This window comes from Podarcis bocagei (assembly GCF_964188305.1).
Source record: "Podarcis bocagei genome assembly, chromosome: 16".
Classification (NCBI taxonomy): Eukaryota; Metazoa; Chordata; class Lepidosauria; order Squamata; family Lacertidae; genus Podarcis; species Podarcis bocagei.
Genome location: NC_138142.1, coordinates 3,765,289 through 3,787,390, shown reverse-complemented (window position 1 = coordinate 3,787,390; position 22,102 = coordinate 3,765,289). Strand labels below are relative to the sequence as shown.

General features: G+C 46.1%; 1 protein-coding gene across 2 annotated transcripts in view; it reads left to right on the top strand.

Moving 5' to 3' along the window:
- The window catches only part of DNAH10 (dynein axonemal heavy chain 10), a 126,070-nt gene that overhangs the window by 88,452 nt on the left and 15,516 nt on the right, over positions 1–22,102 (top strand). For both annotated transcript variants that reach the window (XM_081174416.1, XM_081174417.1), the window contains 13 exons: positions 204–375; positions 1,225–1,428; positions 4,066–4,146; positions 4,744–4,941; positions 5,168–5,329; positions 6,768–6,942; positions 8,025–8,206; positions 11,644–11,780; positions 14,089–14,306; positions 15,814–16,035; positions 17,361–17,508; positions 19,289–19,568; positions 20,498–20,727. In XM_081174416.1, coding sequence (XP_081030542.1) covers positions 204–375; positions 1,225–1,428; positions 4,066–4,146; positions 4,744–4,941; positions 5,168–5,329; positions 6,768–6,942; positions 8,025–8,206; positions 11,644–11,780; positions 14,089–14,306; positions 15,814–16,035; positions 17,361–17,508; positions 19,289–19,568; positions 20,498–20,727 — 2,409 coding nt within the window. The remainder of the gene's footprint in view (positions 1–203; positions 376–1,224; positions 1,429–4,065; positions 4,147–4,743; positions 4,942–5,167; positions 5,330–6,767; positions 6,943–8,024; positions 8,207–11,643; positions 11,781–14,088; positions 14,307–15,813; positions 16,036–17,360; positions 17,509–19,288; positions 19,569–20,497; positions 20,728–22,102) is intronic.

Sequence of the window (22,102 nt, the reverse complement as noted above, 5' to 3'; positions counted from 1 at the left end):
GTTGGATATAAGTACTGTAATTAAGGTCAGCTACCAACTCACCTAAATAAAATGGCCTTATATCACCCCGGGAGAGACAGAATCAGGTTTTGTTTAACTTCTTAAATGAAGGAATTGCAACTCAAGGGAATGTCCCTATCTGCACTTCACCAATCGGTGCTTCAGGTGAAAATAATACAACTAATTTCATACTTTACTTTTAGGTTTTTGAAATAGTTCTGAGCCGTGGGTATGGAGAAAACAATTTGCGGGAAGATCTTAAATCTTTGTATGTAAAACTTGGGATTGAGAATAAAATAATGATATTCCTATTTACTGATGCTCATGTGGCAGAGGAAGGGTTCTTGGAACTCATCAACAACATGCTAACATCAGGTAACGACATACCTGTGGTGTGACCACACGGTGTACAGGGCTGGGCCACCCATGAGACAATGTGAGGCAATAGCCTTGGCTGGCAGGATTTGCAGGGGCATTGCCTGCTGCTGCCGCCACAGCCACACTGGCAGTGACGGCTGCAAATACTCCTTGGAGTCTGGAACTGTCACCTCTCCAGCAGACTCTTGGTGAATAGGAGGCACTGCTGGTCTCCTCCCACCCTTGTTTCCAGTGCAGATCTTTATCCCCCCCCTTGATCCTGATGTAGATATTTACTCACCTCTTCTTTCCAGGGGGAGGAGCCATTTTGTGGTCACCTCACATTCCAAAATGTCTTGTGCTGACCCTGATGGTGCAGCCACACATGGAATAATGTGTTCTGGTCACCTAACCTCAAAAAAGCTATTCTAGATTTGGAAAAGGTTCAGAAAAGGGCAACCCAAATGATCCTGGCAATCACAAGTGGATAGACTGATGTTGCATTCAGATCCTGCTTGCAGGCTTCCCACTGAAAGAACATGATTTTGTGCCAGATGGGCTCTTGGTCTGCTCTCATGTTCTTTAAAGTGCTGAGCCTTAATTCTCTACGATTCTTCATATTTTACAGAGTGGAGTTGGAGGGTGCGGGGGGCACTGTAGCCACCTGCCTCTGTGCAATGGTAGGAAATCCCACTTGGAAGAAGATGAGTGTGCTTTGCATCACATAAAATAATCATGGTCATTATGCATAGTAATCTGAAGTTTATTGGGTGAGATAACCCAGACAGGAGATTACCAGGGGTGGTAGGATGGGCAGGATGTTCACCATGAAGTAGTAGCTACTTTTAAATTATCTTCATTTAATAGGAATGGTGCCAGCCCTATTCCCAGATGACGAAAGAGACAATATTTTAAGTCAGATTACAAATGAAGCAATGAAAGCTGGAGCTGCCCCAGCCAAAGAAAGCGTCTGGCAGTACTTTGTAAACAAGAGTGCCAACAACCTCCATATTGTCCTTGGGATGTCCCCAGTTGGTGAGACACTGAGAACACGTTGCCGAAATTTTCCAGGTATGTATGTATGTATGTATGTATGTATGTATGTATGTACGTATGTTAACAGGCATCCCCTCTCTGCCCCTGGGATGCAGATAAATGAAACTGAAAAGTGGGTATTAGCTTAGTTTTCATAAGTGGAGAGCAATGGTTTTGAATCTCTGTTCTGTTGAACTTTGAAGTTATTATTACTATTTTTTAAAATTATTGGTCACTTTTCATCCCCAAGGTAATGCAAAGTGGCTTACAATATAAAAATGAGCACATGCATTGAAACTGACATGAAAGGGGGGAGGGGAACAAATAGAAATCTAACAGATTTTTAAAAGGCAGGAGTAAAACATTCCACTCACTTGAGCCCACTGATTATTAAGGACCAAAGGCCTGGCGGAAAATCAATCAATCAATCAATCAATCAATCCAATCAATCAATCTTTATTACGGTCCAGAGACCCAACAAATCATTACAAATCAATACACAATTCATACAGCCTACATCCAGGTTAATCAAGCATTTTGTTTAGAATATAGGGCACATTTGTTCTTGCAACCACTGATAAAAACTTTGCCACTGCTAACGTTCTAGCTTTTGTCCGGTCTTCCAGTAGGAACCTGACATAGTGAGCCTCTGATTTTCCCGGGAAAGGTACCAGCAAGGGTAGTATCAGTTCAGCCGTGGCCTGCTCATATTTTGCACAATGCAACAAAATATGATTTATGGAATCGATGTCTTGAGCACACAAGCAAAGTCTGTCCTGGTAGGGAACTCCTCTCAACCTACCATCCAACACTGCAGAGGGGAAGACATTTAGTCTGGCTTTGGTGAAAAGCCTTTGGTAGTTAGGTACTGTCAGGTTTTTGATGTAGGATGTTAACTTAAAGACATACCCATATTGAACTCCTACTGCCAGCGGACTACAGGTTGATAACCGAGAGACTACAAATACTAAAAACAACAAAAGCGAAAGTAGGGACCTGATCCTACAAAGTACTCAAGTAGCTCTCAATATATATCCTTTTACTTTTATGCTGGAAATCAATTGACAGTGTGAAGAGAAACTTTAAGCTTTTACTAAATATCCATTGCAACACTCTGATCGCGATAAACTTGCTTTGCACGGACCCCCAGCACACTAGACTCATGCTGACATTTTCTGACTCAGCTACCCCTAAAATGCTACTGAAATATAGGGCCATTTTACAGGAAAAATAAATGTTTTTGCCTGACACCTAAAGAAAGTAGATAAGAATCCCTGAGAACAGATAACTACAACTACTTGTTTTCTCCTGCAGTGTGCAATCATGGGAAGGTGTTGGCTGTGCTTTAGAGCAGACTTTCCCAAGCTTTGATCCTCAGATCATGTTGGATTACAAAGCCCATCATCCTTGACCATTGGCTGTGCTTGCTGGGGCTGATGGAAGTTGTAGTTCAGCAGCATCTTGGCCCAAGGTGGAGAGAGGCTGCTTTAGAGTGTGATTTTAGGGTTCACAAGGCAACAGTGAAGCCTAAGAAGTCTGGCCAGTTTCTGTGTCTTAGAAAATTACCCAGGATCCTCTACAATATACAGTGTCATGTGGCAGGAACACAGGAATTCTTTGGAAGCCAAGGCAACACAAAAGGAATTCCTTGAAGGTAGAAAGTTTGAAAGCCCAAGGTGTAGCAAGGTATCAAAGCTTTGATTTCCACAGAAAACTTTTGCGGCAAGCCTATAAACCAGTTCATTTAATGGGCATCATTTAATTTGCCTGCATCAGGCTTGCCACTGACACAGGGTGGTATTAAGGCAGCAGTGATTTTGGCAAATGGTCCCCCCTTTTAGTATAGCTATGACACAGAGTAAAGATGTAAGAGGGGGAAGAACTGGGGGAGGGTGTTGTAAACAAAAATTGCCCTTTTCCCTTACGGGGTATCCAAGAGCCCATATAGAGTCCTTACGTAGGTTCCCTATTGGTAGGAGAAAATAACAGAGGCCAACCAGAGACTATTGAGAAGCAAAGCAGCTAGTAAGCTTGATCTTTATTGATCTGTTACAACAGGGTGCTCCCCTCACACGCAGGAAAGGAGGAGGAACCCAGAACAATGGAGCGCAAGGCCTTATATGGACTTTTGAAATTCACACCCTGTAGATCAAGACCACCCCCAGAAACATCATACATACATCACAGAAGGGGTGTAACCTAAGACCACCCCTCAGATACATCATACCTACATCACAGAAAAGGCGATCTAAAACAGAAATTTGAATGTTGTTTTTCTCCTGTCGTTGTTTATCTCCTGTCTGGCAGGTTACTTGATAGGATTGCCTGCGGAGCCTGGCCAGTCTTTTGTAATGATAAATACTTACGGTAGTTCCTGGGCCATGTCACAGGCTCACACCCTATTCATATCTTAAATGTGCCCTTAAGACAGGATTTGTGAGGAAAGAGACAATGGGGAGGTTTACCACTTTGACCTTGTAGAGAAATAATTTGCTCAGTTTGGGAATCAAAATGGTTTCAGGTCGGTCTTCCTGTGCTGATCTATGTACGTGCTTGGTTGGTACACTTATGAACATAACCATATATCTAAGACCTCAAAATTCCTATCACAAGGGGAAATATAAACTTGCTGCCCTGCATCACTAGTATTAACCTTGTTATTTCTCTTCAAAGGTCTTGTCAATAACACTGGGATCGACTGGTTCTTGCCCTGGCCACCTCAGGCTCTAGATGCTGTTGCTAAGTTCTTTTTGGGTATGTAAACATTTTTGAAGCAAGAGGCTAATGGGCATGTAATTGAAGGAAACATATTCTTCCCCGTGCCTTAACTTCCCCCTTCCTTTACTGTTTTCCTATTCCTTGTTTAACCTATGACCCGCTGTAGCTCTTCTTATCTCTTCTCCCAGTGCTGTTACCTATGGAGGAAGGAAGCAAATACCCTTCCCTTCGTTTTCCTCTGTGAGGCCAAAAGCAGCTTGGGGTGGAGAGGCACTTGATTTTGGAGGTGAAAAACTGGAAGAGAATAAAGGGTTAAGACACCTTATCTTCCACCCATAGCCTCCACCAATCTTCTATTGGAGATTGCAGCCTGAGAAACTACTTTAATTAAAGAAAAAAGAAAACACTGGAGTGGAGGGAACTACTCATGATTAATTGTGTGGGTTCATCTTAAGTGAAATGCACCTTTGATATGACAGAGACTAGTATTTCTTAATTTCTTTGAGCCAGAAAGCCCAATAACAACTTGTGTGTCTCTCTGCTGTGTTTGTGTGTTGCAACACTGGCCTCCAGGATCTACTCTGTTCGCCTCCTGTACTTTGTGGGTAAGCATGTTTTTTCTCTCTTTCCCAGGGAACAATCCACTGATCCCGTCTGAAAAAACTGAGGCAGTCATTGAACACAGTGTCATGGTCCACGGTTCAGTGGGGCTCTACAGCAAAAGATTTCAGCAGAAACTCAGACGGAGCAACTACGTCACCCCCAAAAATTATCTTGATTTCATCAACACCTACTGCAAACTGCTGGATGAAAAGAATCAGTTCATTTGGGGTAACATCTGTGTTCTTAAGAAGTTTTGCAAATCTCATACAAAATATTGTGCAAAGTCAGTTCTGTGCATGGCCTAAGGCTGCAATCATAACTGCATATACTTGGGAGTAAGCTCCATTGATTTCAGTAGGACTGTACTGTAAATTACATAAATTAAGAGCAAACACATTGTTTTACATGTGCAGCCAGGACAGCCACATCTTATTTCTCCTCCTCTTTCCCAAAGCTCAGTGCAAACGACTGGAGGGTGGTTTAGACAAACTTAAAGAAGCTACAATTCAGCTGGATGAGCTCAACCTGAAGCTTGCTGAGCAAAGGATTGTGCTGGCAGAGAAATCAGCGGCCTGTGAAGCCTTATTACAGGAGATTGCAACTAACACAGCAATTGGCAAGTGTTTCTTACAGTCATAATTCACTCAGGTTTAGAGGACTTACCCCACAAACTAAACTGGACTCTCTTGGGTGGCTCTCTTTTTATTCATTTTTATTCCCTGGCAGATCACAGGCTGCTAAGCCTAGAAATTCTCATGTGCTGAGCCAATTTAGGATTGTGTGTTCTATTATTGCAACTTTCTAAATTTGCATTTATAAGTTGTTGTTTCTCCAAAGATGGATCAAGTCCCAAAGAATTTCTTCCTTTTTTGATTTTTGGTTGTGGGGAGAGGAAGAATCATCCAGTACCTTTAGGAAGAACCCTAACTAAATTTACTAGTAGTAACCTTTCATTAGAGGAGTTAAATGCATCACTGATTCAACCTACAATGGGGTCTGGTTTTATTTGATGAGTCAAGAAAACCAACTGAAACTGTAACACTTCCTTCCATGTATGGCACACTGTGGTCTGAACTGCTGGGATGATGAAGAAGAAAACTTTGCAAGGACATTATTTGAAATAATCTCTATCAAATTCAGCTGAATAACACACCCCACACGGTAGTGTTGAAATAATCTCTATCAAATTCAGCTGAATAACACACCCCACACGGTAGTGTTGAAATAATCTCTATCAAATTCAGCTGAATAACACACCCCACACGGTAGTGTTGAAATAATCTCTATCAAATTCAGCTGAATAACACACCCCACACGGTAGTGTTGTTACATGATTCCCCTCCCTCCCACAACTGAAGCAATGGTTTTAGAAAAGCCATCATTGGAACAGTGGCATTGCAGCGGGGGTGGGTGGGGCGTGCGGTGCCATGTCTGGGGGTGTTTGACAAGAAGGCTTCCATTGCACCGCTGCAGTCACATGTGGAGGATCGTCCGTTGGCAGCTGCAGCTGTGAGCAGAGGATCCCGGTGCCGGCAGCAAACTGCTATGTACAGTGCATGTGTGGTGCTGCACGCATGAACTGTACATAATGGCTCCGCACATGCGCTGTACATAGCAGTTTGCCGCTGGTGCCGCTCGAGCGCTATATGGATGGCGGTGGGGTCCCTCCAGTGCCGCTACAGCCGCATGTAGAAGATCCTCTGTTCGCAGCTGCAGCCACGAGCAGAGGATCCCAGGACCGTCTGTATGGGGCTGGAGCACCACTGCTGCCAAACCACTATGTACGTGCTGTGTGGTGTCGCTACTTATGGCGCATGCATCGTACCTAGCGACGGCACACATGCATCCTACGTAGCAATGCCCTGCCCCGGGTGTCACGTCGCCTTCGTTCACCCCTGCATTGGAATTCAAATGTTGTTGGACTACAACCCAGCAATGCCAAAAGCTTCCCCTTGCCTGCATTGTAAAGGTGCATCAGTATTGTAGCAGTGTTGAAGAAGCTGATGCCAGTTCTGAGGAGTAATTTTTGCAATCATCCTTGTCCTACATATTAGCTGAGGAGAAGAAAAAGCTGGCTGTGGAAAAAGCCATAGAAATAGAAGAGCAGAACAAAGTCATTGCAGTGGAGAAGAAGGACGCCGAAACAGCCCTGGCAGAAGCCATGCCCATCTTGGAGGCCGCAAAACTAGAACTTCAGAAGCTTGACAAATCTGATGTCACTGAGATCAGGTACTTGAACTACGGCCATCCTGGCACAGGAAATGTCTTTACACAGAAATGTCCATTGCTCATCATAAGCGCTCACACCAGCTCTAATACCAATTTTGTATCCATATTGCACCTATTTAAAGTTTGCTTACCACCTGTTTCCAATCACATTGTAGGAGACAATCTGTCCAGTTGAGTTATGTCCTCTCCTTGGGGACAGAGGACTAGTGGCCTTCAGTAGCTAAAGGGGAGGCAGATACACATGGCCCTCCAGCTCACCGGCTGCCTGCAACTCACCAGCAACTAGGGGCACACAGTTTTCTTGGGGTTTTCTCTCCCTCCACTGTCTTTTCCAATATATTTCTTTTTGTGTCTAGATCGGGGGTGGGGTGGGGGTGGAATTAACCTGTGGCTCTCTCTACTCCCAGCACTAGTCAGCATGACCAATAGCCAGGAATGATAAGAGCTATAGTCAAGCAGCATCTGAAGGGCCACAGGTTAACCACTCTTGGTCTAGGCTGCTGAACCCAAGCTCTATCCTTCACATTTAAATATTTTCATTCCTGTTACTTTTGGCAGGAATGTTATCAGATTCTCATCTTTGGCAGGTGGGAGGAAGGCAGAGAGCTTTCCCCTCCTTTCCTGTCAGTTTGATGGGTAAGCCAGCCTTGTTGAAAACCACACGTGACATGTGGGGTTTTTGGAAAATGAAGGAACAAAAAACATGAAAACATAAGCACAAAGAATTTGACTAGAGTTCTTTGCAGGCTGTCAAAGAGTGTGTCCAGTTGGTCTGTGCTACTCAGAGGCAGGCCTGAGCTCCCCCTTGGCCATTCCCAGCCTAGCCCAGTGCAGCTCAGTTAAGGTCTTCCGAGACTTGACATTTCAAGGAGGGAGAAAATCTGTAAGCAATTGGCTGGATAGTTCCATCGGTAAAAGCATGAGACTTTTAATCTCAGGGTTGTGGGTTTGAGCCCCACATTGGGCAAAAAGATTTCTGTATTGCAGGGGCCTTGACTAGATGACCCCAGGGGTTCCTTCCAACTCTGAAATTCTGTGATCTATGAGTATTGTTTGCCCTAATATTTATTTTTGCATTTCAGGTCCTTTGCTAAGCCCCCTAAGCAGGTGCAGACTGTGTGCGAGTGCATCCTCATCATGAGAGGCTACAAAGAACTCAACTGGAAGACAGCCAAAGGAATGATGTCAGAGGCCAACTTCCTACGCTCCCTTATGGAAATTGATTTTGATTCGATTAATCAGAGTCAAGTGAAATCCGTCCGAGGTAAATTGCTAAGCGGCAGAATTAATCGTACCTGTCAGAGCTGCTTCAAGATCCTAGCTCACAGAGGATCACGCTAGCCAGCGGTCATTAAGTAAAAGTCTTTATTGAGTTACAGTTTCCATTCTCAAGCTGCTACGTGCAACTCTACGTCTAATGGCTAGATCGGCGAAGCTCCGTCTGAGTCTCCGCCCCTTGTGCACCAACTTAATATCCTAGCCCTGCTCCACCTTTTCCGCCTGACTGCTCTCCTCTGGGTCCCTCTGCCCCCCGGGGTCTCCTCCCTCCGGGATTCCTCTGACGCCGACCCCCCGGAACTCCCTGTCTCCTTGCGCCGGGCTTTAGGACTTGGCTCCCTCTCCTGGCTGCCTACTGCGTCACTTTCCTGTGCATTTGAACTTGGCGCGCGCGCCCAACCTTCCACTTTCCGTCTGACCGTTTCTTCGCTCCCCGATGGAGGTGTGGCCACTCCTGACTCGTGCCCTCCCCCCTGTTGCGAGCTGCCAGCGCTTGATCTCTGGCGCTCTTCCTCTTCCCTGCTCTCTGGCTGTGACGCTGGTCCCGATTTCCAACTGCTCCCCTCGGAGTCCCCTCTGGCTCTATCTTCCTGGGGTGTCCCCCTAGGCTCCCCCCTTGCCCTGACCACTGGTGCCCCTTTCTGTGAATCTTCTGATTCACTGGAAAGGCTCGGAGATCTCGGGCCGTCGTCATCACTCATCTTTTCTTCTGCCTCCTCCCCCTCGCTCTCTGTTTCCTCCCTTGCCCTTGCCTCTGCTCCTGAACCCCTGACATCCATCCCCCCCTCGAAGCCCCCCGTTCCCCCCTCCCCTCCTTCCGGTGCGGGAACTGGGTGCTGCTGTGTCAGAGGGACGAACGTCGGATACAGTTCGCTTCCCGTGGCGGGCCTCCATCTGAAGTCTCCCGGTTCTGCCTCCCTGCTCTCGTCGACGACGGTCACCTCCGCTTCCATCTCTGTGCCGCCGTGCTCGAAACCAGGGTCGTCCCCGAAAACGTCCATGTCCGTCTCTCCCTCACTTCCTCCTGGCGGCGTTGCTCGTCCTGGACCTTCCTGCCACTTCCTGCGCCACTGCTCCTCTGGTCTATCGTCCCACCAATACGAGGGTTCTGAGGCAGATCCCGAGGGTGATCCCTCCGTGGAACGGGCGTCTCGTATCGGGTCTTCGTCCGAGTCGAACCCCCGGAACGTGCTGGCAGAAAGCGTTGGCGTGAAAAGCCAGTCGTCGAAAAAGTCTGCTGGCATTGGTCTATGTGGGAAGAGGGCATGAAACTCGTCTTTGAGCAGAGGTTCGTCCAAGGCGTAGCCCGGCACCCAGCTGTTCGCACTGGCCGGGGTGCCCTCCTTGGCGAGAAGGTATTCTACCCCTTCTTCCCCCCATCTGGAGTCCAAAATCTCCGTGACTTCGTTGATGCGTTCCTTCTGTGCCACTCCCGCGTGCCCGGTTCCTTCTCTGAGCGGACTCGGTGCCGTTCCGGGTTCCTGAAACCTGTGCGGTGCCTTGTAGGGAGTGAGCACCGATCTGTGGAACACCGGATGCATTCTGGAACCCTCCGGAAGCGCCAGCCTGAAAGCTACCGGGTTGACCTGCTCTTCGACTTGGTAGGGCCCCAGTTGCTTATGCCCCAGCTTCTTCTTGGCCAACGACCTGGCCGGCACTGCGTGGGCTGCTAACCAGACCCAGTCTCCCACATGGATCTCTTCGCCAACCCTTCTGTGTTTGTCCGCTTGCACCTTGTATGCATGTTTGGCCAGCTCCAGGTGTCGCCGCAGCTGATCGTGGACTTCCTGCAACTCCGACGCGAACGCATCTGCTGTCTGCCGTTTGTGAGCTAGCTAGTAGGCACCTGCTTCTCTCCTCTCCTTGAGGCTGTAGATGCCCACAATTTAAGGAGACGGAGCTTACTGTCAGAGCTGCTTCAAGATCCTAGCTCACAGAGGATCACGCTAGCCAGCGGTCATTAAGTAAAAGTCTTTATTGAGTTACAGTTTCCATTCTCAAGCTGCTACGTGCAACTCTACGTCTAATGGCTAGATCGGCGAAGCTCCGTCTGAGTCTCCGCCCCTTGTGCACCAACTTAATATCCTAGCCCTGCTCCACCTTTTCCGCCTGACTGCTCTCCTCTGGGTCCCTCTGCCCCCCGGGGTCTCCTCCCTCCGGGATTCCTCTGACGCCGACCCCCCGGAACTCCCTGTCTCCTTGCGCCGGGCTTTAGGACCTGGCTCCCTCTCCTGGCTGCCTACTGCGTCACTTTCCTGTGCATTTGAACTTGGCGCGCGCGCCCAACCTTCCACTTTCCGTCTGACCGTTTCTTCGCTCCCCGATGGAGGTGTGGCCACTCCTGACTCGTGCCCTCCCCCCTGTTGCGAGCTGCCAGCGCTTGATCTCTGGCGCTCTTCCTCTTCCCTGCTCTCTGGCTGTGACGCTGGTCCCGATTTCCAACTGCTCCCCTCGGAGTCCCCTCTGGCTCTATCTTCCTGGGGTGTCCCCCTAGGCTCCCCCCTTGCCCTGACCACTGGTGCCTCTTTCTGTGAATCTTCTGATTCACTGGAAAGGCTCGGAGATCTCGGGCCGTCGTCATCACTCATCTTTTCTTCTGCCTCCTCCCCCTCGCTCTCTGTTTCCTCCCTTGCCCTTGCCTCTGCTCCTGAACCCCTGACAGTACCCTTGAAACTTTATTTTACAGTCTGATACTGCAAATGTCACACAGTCTTCTTTTCAGGGATTCATATATTTAAGGAAGAAGGTCCATAGTTGTATATGGCACTTCTTGCTTCTCAAAGTCAGGGCTGGTTCTTGGGGCAGCCCAGGTCATAGCAAACTTGCCTTGACACTTACCTGCACCCCACAGGGTTATTGGTAATGGAAGAACCTCTGGGAGGGGAAAGAGCAGTCCACCAGAAACAGACACTGGTGATTCCCACCCCCTCTTCTCCAGTTGACTGTCCCCCATGCCCAGAGCCATTTGACACCAGCATCCATGTGGATAGGGAGGGAGCAAACTACTCTTGCTACAGCTATGCTGGTTTTATTTTAGGTGTGTGGCTTTAATGTATCCACTGCATTCTATAAATCAGGGATGGGGAGCCCCCAGCTCCTGTCAGCCCCAGCCAGCTTAACCAATGGGCAGGGATGATGGGAGTCTGTCACGGTCCTGACCGGAGTGAGGAATTAACTCTTTGTTGTCAAAAGTACAAGATAGGGAAAGGCATGTCCATCAGTCCTACATCTCTCAGCTCCTCTTAGGTGTGCATCTGATGAGGCAGTTGATGCAACAGAGAGGCCCTGCCCCTAACCTCACTTAATGTATCCCCCCACACCTGAGCTGTCTTCTGTTCCTCCCACTTCAATCCTCTTCTGATCCTGGGAAATAAGTGTTTTAGCCTTAAAACTGTAAATTAACTCTGACATTTTAAATTGGAGGACTGCTAAAGAACTTGAACACAACCTTTGAAGAAATGGAAGTTGTCAGCAGAGCCGGTTTAGGGATGCTGAAATTTGTGGATGCTGTTATGAGCTACTGTGATGTAGCTAAGGAGGTCAAGCCAAAGAGAGAAAAGGTACAAGGGGAAAGCATGGAAGTGGCAGTAAACAGGATGAGGGCCAGGCTAAATGTGACTTGGGAGGAGGGATGGAGGAGGAATTGGATTCACTTTGCACTTCAAGGCAAACATACCTAATTTGCATTTTCCGTAACAATATGCAAACAAATCACAGCCATCCTTTGAAATTGGCACTTCTCCAAAGTTTACATTGCAGTTTTCCAGCCAAGTAATGCATAGAAAAATGCATATATGAGGATTTTTAAAAAAAATAATAATCCACAAATTAATAGTGAAATATGGAGAACTGAACCTACAGGGAAGTTTTTAATGACTGATGTTTTAATGTATCTTTTGTTGGAAGCCGCCCAGAGTGGTTGGGAAAACCCAGCCAGATGGATGAGGTAGAAATAACAACAACAACAACAACAACAACAACAACAACAACAACAACAACAACAACAACAACAACAACAACAACAACAGAAAAACATAAAATATAAATTGACACGTTGCCCATCCCTATGTGGAATTTGCGTGATTGGCATTCCCAGTGTCTCTCTCTTTATTTATTCCAGGGGGTCTGATTTGGCACACCATGGCACCACTCTCCCCAGAATTGCTCTTGATAGCCATGAAAGGGAAACCAAACAGGCCTCTGCGCAACTATGTTGGGGTGTGATATACACTAGGGAATCAGTACAGGGACACCATCCAGGCCACTGAGGCTCCAAATTGGACCCCATGTGTTGGATTTTTCATAGAATTGTAGAGTTGGAAGGGACCACGAGGGTCATCTAGTTCAACCCCCTGCAATTGAGGAATCTTTTGCCCAACATGGGGCCCAAACCCACAACCCTGAAGTTAAGAGTCTCATGCTCTATTGTCTATGTTGAGAACTTTAGTCACACATTACATCTAGCATGGTGCTGTTTTGAGGGGATTACCAGAAGCTACATATCCAAAGAGTTTTGAAAAATGTTTTAGGGACTATACCACCATAGCTAAAGGGTGAAACATGTCTTATTTTTCATCTGCACCATAAACATGTGTTTATTTTATACCAATTTACTTGCCATACTTCCTCTCAGAGAAGCCTGGGAACTGTTTGGCGAGGATGTTGAGAATTTCTGTTAGAGATCCTTTTCCTTGCCTCACTTGCCTTCTTTTCATGGTGCTCTGTAATGCCTATTGTTACTGGCCGCCCCAATCTCATTGGGTGATGCAAAATTCCAGAGATCTAGACACTTAATCAGGGTTTGTATTTCTGTTGGATAATTAGGCATAAGGAAGACTGTAGTGTCTTTATGATTTATTGCTCACTTACACATATTATTTATAGCTAAGTCTTGATGGAAAGAAGGTTCCAAGCATCACATCTCAAGAGAGGCTTGCTCCCCATACCAGCACAGCATTGGATTCAAAGACAACCAGAACACCATCTTTGTGTCTCCTCCACACAGCTTCTCTCTCTGTCAGTCTGCATGGCACCTGGCCCTACCTTTCTACTTTCCCAAAACTTTTGCTAAAACATAACCTCATCCCCATGCAAAAGGACACTTTCTGTGGTGACATCACACCTCTTGTAACCTGGGCAACCTCCCCCTCCCAACTCTGCTATTGCCTTTTGCTACCTAACACACAGCTGGGGGATGGAACCCAACCCCCCTTCTTGTCTGAGACTGACTGTCCCAACTTTCGTCAGTATAATGACTCTGCCACCACCTGTTTTGTTCTTTGATAGCACCTCTCTCAGCTAATCTCCTGAGGAAGCTGTCTTGACTTATGTTTTAGGCCTTGCTAAATCCACTGATCCAACCCCACATTTACTAATTTCAGAAATAATGGGGAGAACCTGGCACCAAGGAATTTTAGGGGACCCTTTCCCCCTGCAAAGCCATAACAATATTTTATGGATTACATTAATCTATTGTTGTTGTGAAATGCATGCTGCAGTTTGTCCTGTGATTTAGCAACCCTGCACCCCAGTTTTTCAGTGATGGGCAGATAGAAGATCAGATGTTTTAAAAAGAGATGCTGCCCATGATTCCTTCTGAGCTTGCTATGCTAGTGAAGCAGCCTCCCCCCAAACTCCATATCCTGCTATTTTCATGCCATTCCAGCTGTACAGACAGCTCACCTGGAAGAGGCAGGCATCAGAGTGCTGAAAGTTGGAGAAACTATTGGATGTGGTCAGGGGCAGATTGTCCCCCTGGAAATCAGCTGGGCCTTGAATGTTTTGCAAAGCTTTTCGAAGTGGGCTGATGGTTGAGGGCTGCTGTATGTTTGAGCTGCCGCCTTATTCAGCTGTTTGTCCTCCACACAGGTGGCCAGACTGGAACGGAATTTCTTCTTAAGTAAACGTGAACTGGAGAAGATCCAGAATGAGCTGACAGCCATCCAGAATGAGCTGAAAGCTCTGGGAGATAAGTACGAGGCAGCCATAAGGGAAAAACAGCAGCTTCAGGAAGAAGCTGAACTTATGGAACGGCGTCTTATTGCGGCTGACAAACTTATCTCAGGATTGGGATCTGAAAATATAAGGCAAGTGAGGCTTCTCTGAAGGGGCCAAGTACATTATAGTCAGCACCAGAAGTTCTCTATTGAATATTTAGAGTGGAAATTGGAGGGGAAGTTTAGCAACACCTCTTTGCATATTTTGGGGGAGGGAAAATATCTAGTAAATCTGTAGAACTGCAGCCTACTAAAGAAACAGTTTTCTCTCTCCATGTTTTCTTAGGAATGGGGAGGGATTTCATCAAGTCTACCTTTAAAGGTGAGACTACCTAATCAGCCTTTCCAAAAAAGCATGTAAAACAAAACACAGCCACCTTCAAAATTTGCATTTATTTGAATTTTGCAGTGCAGCTCTCCAGCCAACCAATTTGCACAAAAATACTTATAGTAGGGTAATGTGTGTATAGGAATGCATATATTTGTGAAAATAACATACAAAAATGCATTAGAGGAAATTTTAAATGTGTATATCAGGCAAAATTTCATGCAAAAATGTGTTTATTAGGAGAGGTTTGCTGATGAATTTTCCTGAGGACTTTTTAAAAAAATTCACAAACTGCTGTGGAAGTATGGAGAAACTGAGAGAAACTAAAACTGACAGATTCAATCATCCCTAATATGTTGTCTGTAGTTGTTGATTTCAAATATAGTTCTGCTATTGTCACAAGTTGTGCCTTTTGGTGTCTATTGGTTACTTGGCAGCTGCCATTTCCCCCATAATGTCTCCCTGCCCCATTTTTATTCAATAAGCCAGGAGAAGATGGTGTTAATGATGGAGGAAATGATACCTGCAGTTCTCCACAACCATCATAGTTCCTACACAGTGGTAGAAATGACACCCTGATGCATGTTACTAAAATTTCTCTCTCAACCAGACAGGATTGCCAAAATGGCTTCCCAAATTTGTCATCCCAAAATAGGGGAGTTTTACCTTAGCTGTGCCAGCGACTACATAGATTGCTGTTTCTGGCTGCACAGCTTGTAGAAGCTGCCTACAATTCACCCCTTCTACACAAGCTGTCTCCTACCATGGAGAAGCCTATCCTGAAGATAGATTGTTTTTTTCTGCTTGTTCAACTAGTTAAGCCATGTCAGTCAATCAATGCAGATTGTTAAGTTTTCTTCTGAACCTCTCAGTGACTTTTGATGTCATCAACCATGGTATCTTTCTGGGTTGTCTTGCTGGGCTGGGCTAGCCTTTGAGTCTTTTCTGAGAAAATGGACTCAGTGGTTGGTGCGAAGGGATTTTGGCTTTGCCTTGTGGTCTTTGGTGCCGCACATTCTGTTCTTTTCCCACACTTTTTAATATCAGCATGAAACTAGTGGAGGAAGCATTCCAGACTTGTGGGTTGCAGTGTCACCCAATAGTGGCTGGCAGGGTGGGCTGGGCTGCGTTGCTCCCCCAGTAAGTGTTCCTGCTGCTTACCGCGAGGGGCAAGGCAACAGGGATCTTGGAATGGTGCAGTCTTCGTTGGATTAATTCAATTATTATTAATCTACTAGAGGAGCTCTGTTTTCCTTCATTTTTGGCCAGGTGGATGAATGATTTGGAAGAATTAAAGAAACGACAAGTGAAACTGTTGGGAGACTGCCTGCTGTGTGCCGCCTTCCTGAGCTACGAAGGTGCCTTTACCTGGGAGTTTCGTGACGAGATGATTAAGGAGGTTTGGCAATCAGATATCCATGAGCGAGATATTCCTCTCAGCAAGCCTTTCAGATTAGAAAACCTGCTGACTGATGACGTTGAGATTAGCAGGTAGGGATGGGCCTGTTCTTTTTATGTCTAGTTTTAACATCTCTGTGGTTTCCACAGGATCTTCCTGCCAGTGGGCTTCAGAGCCAAACAACCTTTCAGTTGATGATTTGCTCCCTCCACAGCATATTATGCACCCTTTCATTCAGCGGCTATTTTGTCCCCCTGACTAGAGTCCCTAGGGTCCCTTGTGCCATTGGCAAGGAGCTGTATTGACACCGCTCTCCAGAAAAAAAATCACTTCACCACAATAGCCACATTAGAAATTACTACGTTTTACGTGATCCAAGTATTCAAAGCATCTGGAGGGAGGGTGAGGTGAGGACAAAATGGGGGGAGGGGAATTGCATGTCTTTGTAGCATAGTGCACTCACAGTGATTTCAAAACAGACAAGTAGGGTGAAGTTGGCAGTGAAGCTTTTGCTTAACTGACCCCAACAAACCGTTTCCAAAACAGGGTGACTAAGGGTCTTCAAGCATGGCAGCAGTGGCGTAGCATGGGGGGTGCAGGGGGGGCCAGCCGCACTGGGCGCAACATCTGGGGGTTAGGGTTAGGGGGCGCAAATCCACGGGTTAGGGGGCGCAAATCCACGGGTTAGGGGGCGCAAATTACTTGCCTTGCTGACAACCCACGCTGACCCATGCTGACAACCCACGCTACACCACTGCATGGCAGTTTAAATTGGGCCTTTGTGGCAGTTTTAGTTTGGTGAAGGTAGAACCCTAGGGAGTGTGCGTCTCTCTGTGTGTAACCCCACTTTCTAATAAGCACTTCTCCACCCCTTTCCCTTCTCTCTTCATCATCTGGGACTGGGGATGCAGATGGGTGAGGCATCCAGGGTCTTCTGGACTCAACCCAGCTGGCTGGTCTTCCCAGGCTCTCAGGGCTGCTGCTTCCTGGCACACAATTCAGCTTGATGGAAGCTATGGATGGGGAGGGGAGCCAAGCCTGCCAAGGCTGCAGAAAGGCAGGCTGGCCAAATGGTGAAGCCCAAACAACAAATCGGGGAGGGTGGGAAAGGGAGCCAAGCAGCAGATGGGAGAGGGTTCATTGTGGGCTCCATCCTTCAAGAGACGCTAAACACTTCCCTGAAAGAGAAGGAAGGTGGGCTGTGTAAAGGCGAAAGGACCTCAGCTCAGAGGCATACCACACAGTGATTTCTGGGTGATTTTTGTGCTTCCTCAGGGCCTATGGTTTCACCACCTCCTAGGTACGTCTCTGCCCCTGACATAGCTCAAGCACACACAAACATTCACATTTATTTTTTCAGCTGACAGGTTCTCTTTTGCCATACAAAAATGTCTTCCCTTGATTGCTCTAATTTCAGGTGGGGGTCTCAAGGTCTACCTCCTGATGAGCTCTCGATTCAAAATGGCATTCTCACCACTCGGGCCAGCCGTTTCCCGCTATGTATTGACCCACAGCAACAAGCGTTAAATTGGATCAAGAGGAAAGAAGAAAGAAATAACCTCAGGGTAAGGCTAATTTTTTCACTTAAAAGGAAATTACACAGCTTAAAACCTTTCCATATTACTGGAAATTGGCCAGTGAACCACCCTGGAGAATAAGGGACAGACTGATTAAGGCCAACAGAACACTTTAAGGTAGACTTAGAAGAGGGATCATCAACCCAGCAGCCATAGGCACCAGGTGGGTGGCCTAAGGTATTCTTAATTTTAGAAAACAAATTTTAGATTATTTCATTTTTGGTGTGTTTGTGCTTTCTGGTGCTGGGGAATGTTCTCTGTTGTTATTAGACAGCAACAGCACTGTTGTGTGCGGGGGCAGGGGGCAGGAAGTAAACAATGACTGCATTGTCTCTCATTTTCTTTTATGCCATGCCCCCACCCCATGACATCCATTTTGTGCTGAACTATGCTCCCATAGCAGCCATTTTGTTACTGGTGCCTGCAGCATTTTGCAGAATGTGCCTGCTAATCCAAAAAGGTTGGTGCCCCTGACCTAGAACTTCAAGGTAGGTTCAACTACATGGATGGAGCTCAGTACTAGGTGACTCTTACTGATGTAGTGGATCCCACCTCTGTATACTGATTGCAGTGGATCCAAACTACATACACTAAAATAACCACCACAGGTTATCTTTCTGGATTTTGTCTGAGGGAAATCCTAGATACGTAGAGACTTAGGCAGAAGTTGAACAAATAAGAAAGATTTATTATATAGAATAAAGTGGATAAAACAAAGGATGTATCAGGAAGTAATGTTCTTTCAGGAAACAGTTAACCTAATAATAAGTATACTAAATCTAATGGATGTTACAGGCTTCTAAACAAAGTAGTAAACACACAGCTTCTTTCAAACTTCAGTTGCTTAAGTTCAGTTATTACACTTCAGATAGTTGTTACAGGTTTCCAGACTAGATGGGAAACACTCAGCTGATATGGAGTTATTTTATTTCCGTTCCTTAAGTTTAATTACTTCAGTGATAGTTTAATACTTTGGTTCATATACAAGCTTCATACACAGCTTCCTTCACAGCTTAGCACTTCAGTTCCTACAGAAGGTGGTACTTTTTGTCAGTTACCCAACCTTTTAACAATCACACTCCCAAGTTATTCCAAATGTTCTTCTCTTTCTAGAAGATCTCTCCTTCCCTGACTGGAATGAGACCCAAGGAGACTGTGTCCTCACAGCTTCTACTTCTCCTCGCTCAAACTCAGCCCTCCACGTAACTGAATACTCTCGCAAAACCTTAAACAATGTCTTCCAATCTAACCTCAGAGAATCCTTTCTCTAGCTTTAGATATTTTCCTCAGAGTGGATGTTTCTATCCAGAACCAACTCTCTCTCCTCTCTCCCTCCAGCTCTCTCTTAAACCATCTCCATCTCAGAAACTGCCCCTTTTATTCTCCCACCCAAAGTGCCCCTCTGACTAGCTGTCTTGGTAGCCAATTAGAGAGAGGCTCCAGCTCTCTGGCAGAATTCTGAGGCATTGCATCACCAGACTCTGGTCTGACTCTGCTGTCCGTCACACAGAAACCTGCCTCAAGTTTCTCAATAAGCTGTGTTGTATTGTTGGAGTGGAGGGTGTCAAATGATTGGGCCTATTTGAAGTTTACTTCAGATGTTTGGCCTACCCTTAATTTTTCTGTCAAATGAAATAAAAATATGCAGTTGCAGAGAGCATAACCTTTCAGTTTTAGAATGCTGAAATAGGACTTAGGAGATGAAGCGCTGCATTAAGCAATTTAACTACTCATCATGCTCATATATCCATATCTCATTATTTCTCAGATGGCTTCCTTCAATGATCCTGATTTCCTTAAGCAACTCGAAATGGCCATAAAATATGGGAATCCTTTCTTGTTCCATGATGTTGATGAATACATTGACCCTGTGATTGATAATGTATTAGAAAAGAACATAAAATGTGCCCAGGGCCGGACATTCATCGTTCTTGGAGACAAGGAGGTTGACTATGATGCCAATTTCAAGCTGTATCTGAACACCAAACTAGCCAATCCTAAATATTCACCATCAGTGTTTGGCAAAGCCATGGTCATCAACTACACAGGTGAGCAAATTAATCGGGCTGGCATTTAGTCCAGAATTTTTCTACCCACCCACTGGATTATGAGTTGTCCCTGGTTGTATTCTTTCAGCAAAGATCTATAACCTTCACCACTCTAGACACCTTGTAGTCAGGTGGGAAATTCATAGCAGAATTAGATGGATGTAGATCCTACTTTGTTGACCTAAAGTTGTGAATATTCAAAGTTCAAGAGCTGAAGTTAAGCAACGCTAGGATAGTGATACAAGCTTTCCAGGGTAAATTAACTCATGTCCTTGGATGTGGCCTTTCTGATCATTTAGCAACCAGCCATTCCATCTGAGGCATTTGAAGAAGCTGCAGCTGGCTCTTCTGAGTTACATAGTTTTCCTATTGTTTATTTGCTGCCTTGGAGCCATGAGTGGAAAGGTGAGATACAAGATTTACACCTCATCTTTCTTCCATGGCACTCAGTCTGGCAAACATGGGCTTCCCGAGAGTCTCCAATGGAGACACTGCCCCATGGCAGACCTTGCAGCTTCAGACCATTCCTGGGAGAGCCTCCATTCCCAAGGCATTCTCAGCTCTCAAATTGTGCAGTAGATATGAAACCTTGCTATGTAACTTTTACTGTTGGGTCAACCTTTTTTGGTGGGGGAATCTTCAAGGAGTTTAGTGGGAACTGATGAAAAGTTGAGCCTAGGTTTATTCATCTCAGTCTTTGGAACCAATGCAGTAACTACCAACAAAGCTACTTGATTGATCAAACAGTACTCATGAGAATGTAAGAAGAGCCCTGCTCTTTCCCACAGTGACCACAGGGAAAGTCTGCAAGCAAAATATAACTTGTGGCACCTTTGACCTTATTAAAAGATTTCTAACTGTCATCTTAGAGTGAAAGTAATTTTGGAAAACTAACCTTGTGTTAAGTGACCTTGTTAAATTCCTTCCAGTTACTCTGAAAGGTTTAGAAGACCAGCTACTAAGCGTTATTGTAGGATTTGAAAGGCGTGAACTGGAAGAGCAGAGAGAACATCTCATCCAGGAAACGAGTGAAAACAAGAATTTGTTGAAGGATCTGGAAGACTCCCTACTTCGTGAATTGGCAACTTCCACTGGGAATATGTTGGACAATGTAGACTTGGTGCATACTCTGGAGGAGACAAAGTCCAAAGCTACTGAGGTAGGGGCAATGCACATAGTCCACCAGAGGGCTGTTTTCCTTTCTCTGGGCCCCACTTTCATAGTATTGTCTCCTTCAGTTCAGGTAGGGATGGACCGAACAACATGAAGCTGTTTTCTGTCGTCATTCTGAGTCCTTGGGTCCTGGAGCTGTAGCCTGGAAGTGTGGTGCAATGCTGTGTTGCCTGTGGTGGCTGTGCGCAGTGCACGGCAGACAGCTCAGCAGGATCCCACCTTCGTTGCCAGTGAAATATACTCGGAGTCCTGTAGTGATCATTCTCTTTATTGCAGCTTATAAAACAGTGATTGAATTGCCCCCCAAACCTCAGGCTTTTATATACATTATTTACACAATGAGTCCCGTCTGATTGGCTGATTCTGCTTCCCTCCTGGAGCCTGATTGGTCTTTTCCTGCAGGCCAATCAGTTGTTGCATTCTAGGATCCTACTTGCCTATTGTTCTAGGATCCAAGCTTAGTACATAACAGTGAGACTCAGGCAGGAGCAAAGAATTGTGAGAGGTAGACCGTTTCTCCTCAGTCCTCCCCCCCCCCCTTGTGTAGGATGGAGCAGTTGGGCTCTCTCTGCTCTCACTTTTTGTTGCCTTTTAGTTCTTAGTTACCGTATTTCTCACTCCATTGGACACACCGGACCATAGGACGCACCGGACCATAGGAGGGGGAGAACAGGAAAAAAATTTTTTTCTTGTTCTCCCCCTCTAAAACAAGGTGCGTTCAAGGTACATTCACCAGAGCTTGTGGGGCTGGCGGTGGGGGGGGGAAGCGCTGCTTTCCCCCACCGCCAGCCTCAAAGATCCCTGAAGCCTTTGGAGCGCAGCGCCCTGCTGCCCTGCAGAGGTTTGCGCGCAGCCGTCCCCAAGCTAGAGCAGCGAGACGGAGCCCTCCACAGTGCTCCGTCTTCCTGTTCTGGCTTTGGGCTTAGCGGCGCAGCCTGCATTCGCTCTATAGGACGCACACACATTTCCCTTTAATTTTTGGAGGGGAAAATGTGCGTCCTATAGAACAAAAAATACGGTACTTAGTAATCTTCCTCTTCCTTAGTTCTTTGTTAGCTATTTTTCCTGTCTTTGTCACTGTTTGCTGTCTGTCCTTTTATGTGTCCTCCACTGAGGTAAAAAAACACAAAACAAAACACTCATCCCCCTGCTAAACATCTTTCCCCATTCTATGTTCAGTGTTTTACTTCTATTTTTCCATTAATTTATTAATTTTGATCTTTATTTCTTGTTGCTGGCCGTTGCCTTTTTCTTCAACTTTTTTGCGTTGTGCATTGCCTCCTGCAAGCGACCACATGCTGCTTCCCTAACAGCCGCTCTGCACCTTCCCCTCAGTGTCTTTGTGACCCTTTATTCAGGGC